Consider the following 3946-nt stretch of genomic DNA (forward strand, 5'->3'; position numbering starts at 1 on the left):
AGAGGTTCAAAATATTTGTTATAAAAAATGAGGTTGAATCAAGGAATGAAAGCCACTGAGGAAGGAGCTAAGAATTCGACTTCAATTCCATTTAAATCCACCTGGATTTAAATCCTTGCTCTTTCATGTGTAAAATGATATATCCTAGGGAGATGTTTTTAACTTCAGTGACCCTCTCTGCCATCATCTCTAAAACACAGACAATACAGGCCTCAAAAAGTTGTGGTCGAGATTAATGAGAAACTGAATGTCGAGTCCTGGCTTCAAATTGAGTATTTAAAAGAAGTGGTAACCTTGACTTTGTCCCTTGATGGGATGTAGAGAGCACTTGTCTATTCACTTCATGGTTCAGCTGAAGAAGTCAGAACAAGTCACCTAAGCCTACAATTGCACAGACATTCATTCAGGTCTCTATTACAACCTGAGAAATTCTGACTCATTTGGTCTAGGTTGGGGCCCGGGCACAAATATGTGCTAAAAATTCTTCCCAGGTGATCTGATGAGCAGTCAGGTTTGAGAACCATCTCACCAAACCTACTCAACTGACTGGAAGAGCAGAAAACAGTAAACAATCTGCACACATAGGATCACATTGTTGGAAGTACAGCTTCTACAGAATGTAATAAAATAATAAATTTAAGAACATTCATATCTATTCCAATTGTATGGAGGATGATGAGAAGTTATTCTCCATTCCAGCTTCTTCAAACATATAGGTGAGGAAACAAATTATTTTTTGGAATCCTCCCTCAGTAACTGATTTATTATACAACATGGGATAGTGTCCACTGGTGTCCATTCTGGTGTACTGGGGTATTTATTAGCTGCAATTTGATTAAATTTCATTTCAATATAATCTCGCTCATAAAATTCCTAAAGCAATTCCCTTCTTTCATCTTTGCTTAAATTCAAATTACCTCATATATTTTAAAATCTTTTTTGCTGTTCTTAATAAAGCAGTGGCTTCCTGAAGCTTACAATTTAAGCACGCGCGCACACACACACACACACACACACACACACACACGAATATATATGTATGAATATATTCACTTCTGAAAATAGGCTTAGAGTTGATTTCTTAGCCAACAAGGATTAAAGGTCAACATTTCATTCCCAAATCCTTTCCTCTCAAGGTAATTTAAATAACAAATGTAAAAACCTTCTTCAGTTTGTGACCAATTGTTGCAGGAGCCCTTTCCTCCCAGGCATCAGTTAAATAATAAACTCTGTCTGGTACTCAGGAAGCCAACAATGAGAAGCTAAATTTGTGTCTCCTAACAGATGTTTTCAGCCGGGAAAGCACTGATGCACTTCATGCAATCTTTTTCCGAGCAAATCGCAGAGTTTTTTCAAGCTCTGATCCATATTCACAGGCTCAGTAGATGAAATGTGAAAGAAAACAGTGCCAGGAAGAAGCCCTTCCAGTGGGTAATGCTTTATGGCACCGACTGTAGCCAGCAGGGAAAGCCGAGTATCTGCCGTCTGTTTACCACTCTGTGAGTTGTTTTGATTTTTTTTTTTTTTTAGCAAAGATATACTAAAGCATTTCTAAAGAAATACTTTAGAGAATTTTAATTAAATTGGCATACTTAAGACCAAAAAGATAAAGTGGACATTGTCAGTGTATCGTCAGCCCTTGCCTTAAAAGGCAAATGAATACAACTTGAAACATAGGTGAATCTTGCTCTGTTCTATAAGACACTGAAGGGATCTTCTCAATATTTAAATATATTAATATAACCAGTTATAGAAATCTAAATATAAAACCAAATCTGCTATAGGGTTTGAGAAGGCATTCACCATCTCCCTGAAAAGTTTAACATTTCTTATTCAAGTTTAATCATCTCTTTAGAAGGGGAAAACAGTGATAGCACTTATTGAACTGGAATTGCTACCAAAATTCGAAAAGCTGACCATATTCATTTAGCCACAAGCCAATCTTATTTAAATCAGGACAGAAATATTACATCAGCCATTCATGATCTGAAGTCTAGTGTATGAGATCAATTTAAATATGGTACACATAAAAAGTCATGAGACATCTGCTTCGTAAATAAGGCAGTGGCCAGCTATTACTCATTAGTAGCTTGTCTGAGATAGGCTATCAAGTCTGCCCTCTCTCCCTTCTTCTTAATGCCAGCGAAGATCATTTTTGTTCCAGGGATGTACTTCTTGGGATTCTCCAAATACTCCATCAGCGTCTCCTCTCCCCAGGTGATGCCTTTGTTCTTGTTGGCATCTGTGTAAGAGAATCCAGGAGACTGACCCATCTTTTGCCCAAAAAGACCATGGAGATTTGGCCCAGTCTTGTGCTTGCCTCCCTTTTCCACAGTATGGCACTGGGCACACTTCTGAACAAAAACCTTCTTGCCTTTCTCAACATCACCCATTTTCAAATCGTTCTTTCCCGGTGCACGCCTAAGTGGGGGCCGCTGGCAAGCCGAACGTCCCTCTTTCTCCTGATTTGTTTTTAATCCAAGCACATTCATTGGGTTACATGGAAGACTGAGTATATACTATAGAGGATGCCAACACATCCTATAGAGATGGTTTAGGGCAGCATGGTCAACATTAAGCTTTTAAAGAATTCAGCTCAAAGTTAATAGCAAGTACTTTAAACATCTGAAAAGTGGGGAAAAAGAAAATTAGAAAATTCTTTGTGTCTATTCTATTGTATTAATAGTGTCCAATTTTTTTTAAGGGGGAAGGGAGAGTTTGCTGTGTTATCTGATAACATCTAAGAGGTCCATAAAGAGGTGCAGATCCCTGAAGCGTAATTCCAGCAAAGCAATCAATTCTTTCATGGTCTGTGTTTCTCTGTGGAGTTCAACTAAAATGTTCTATCAATAAAATAACATGCAAGAAACACCATTCCACCTCTCAAGCACTAAACTAGAACAAATATTTATGTGGTGATATGGCCTGCAAATTTTCAGCTGGTAAAATAAACCATGGAAAAATACGTACAATGAATTGGTTGCAAGAACCTCTGGGGATTTAAAAGTACCTTCTACAAATTACTTCATCAACCTCCAGAAAAATGTCTAAAGACTATGCCTAATTTACAGGGAACACATAAAGTTAAACAGAATGAGGCAAGTGTTCGACTGGCATGGGTACAGCAAAAGTTAACGTGCTTTTGTTAGTTTTGAGTCATGAATCTTCACAGTCCTTGAGTATCAAGCTTGAGGGACTTGGGTCTGTCTACACTGGTCATATTTTCTGGTCAAATATGATACTCCTACATTCATTATAAGTAACTCATGGAGACTCTCAAGAGACCTCTAATAAAGTCTTCTGAGAGGTGATTTAGTGCTACCAGTCTTAGTATTTTTGCCTTTACAACTCTTCTTTCTAAATCATTCAGTCTTGTGCCCTATGGAACTATTTTTGACAATGATTTTATGTATCCTAATAGAATGTGGTGGAATATGAAACAAAGAGTAACCAGTTTTCATACCAATTTGTGCAAACTACCAATGCGTTCATTGTGCTTTGCTCCCCTTGTGTAGATAAAGAGAAAAGGTCAGGAGAGCAAAATGGCACAGTGGCAGGGAGACAGACTTCGAAAGCACACCTGGGTACAAGATTCATTTTCAGTATTTATTAGCTCATGGTCCTGGGAAAGTGCAACAGAAAGGTTTCTGTGCTATCTCAGCCAGATCTTTCCTAATCTTCCAAATGAGATTCAAGTTGAACCTCATGTTTCAACTTTTATTTAAAAAGTGTTTACACCAGCTTACACCAATCACTTACAAAACAGGTAGGGAAATCCTGTTCGTTGAATAGTGAAAGCAAAGAAGAAAGTAAAAACATGTATCTAACAGTAATGTCTCCTTGGCTTATTTCTTCCTAAGGCTTATCAGAAGACTGGGACCATGCTGCAAGTCTGATCTTTATTTGTTTACCTTATAAATTTTATCCAGTAAGACAACATTGGCAA

The 3946-nt window shown here is 37.7% G+C and overlaps 1 protein-coding gene across 1 annotated transcript; it reads right to left on the reverse strand.

The window, feature by feature from the left end:
* Window positions 1-2075: 2075 nt before the first annotated feature.
* LOC130857435 (cytochrome c-like) lies at window positions 2076-2447 on the reverse strand. Its single transcript, XM_057743102.1, has one exon. The coding sequence runs from the start codon at window positions 2391-2393 to the stop codon at window positions 2076-2078; it is 318 nt and encodes a 105-aa protein (XP_057599085.1). The 5' UTR covers window positions 2394-2447.
* Between the last annotated feature and the right edge of the window lie 1499 nt (window positions 2448-3946).

This window comes from Hippopotamus amphibius, chromosome 7 (assembly GCF_030028045.1).
Source record: "Hippopotamus amphibius kiboko isolate mHipAmp2 chromosome 7, mHipAmp2.hap2, whole genome shotgun sequence".
Classification (NCBI taxonomy): domain Eukaryota; kingdom Metazoa; phylum Chordata; class Mammalia; order Artiodactyla; family Hippopotamidae; genus Hippopotamus; species Hippopotamus amphibius.

What these genes read in the sequence shown, in the direction of transcription:
- LOC130857435 (XM_057743102.1), bottom strand. Translation starts at nt 2,393, where the DNA reads ATGGGTGATGTTGAGAAAGGCAAGAAGGTTTTTGTTCAGAAGTGTGCC.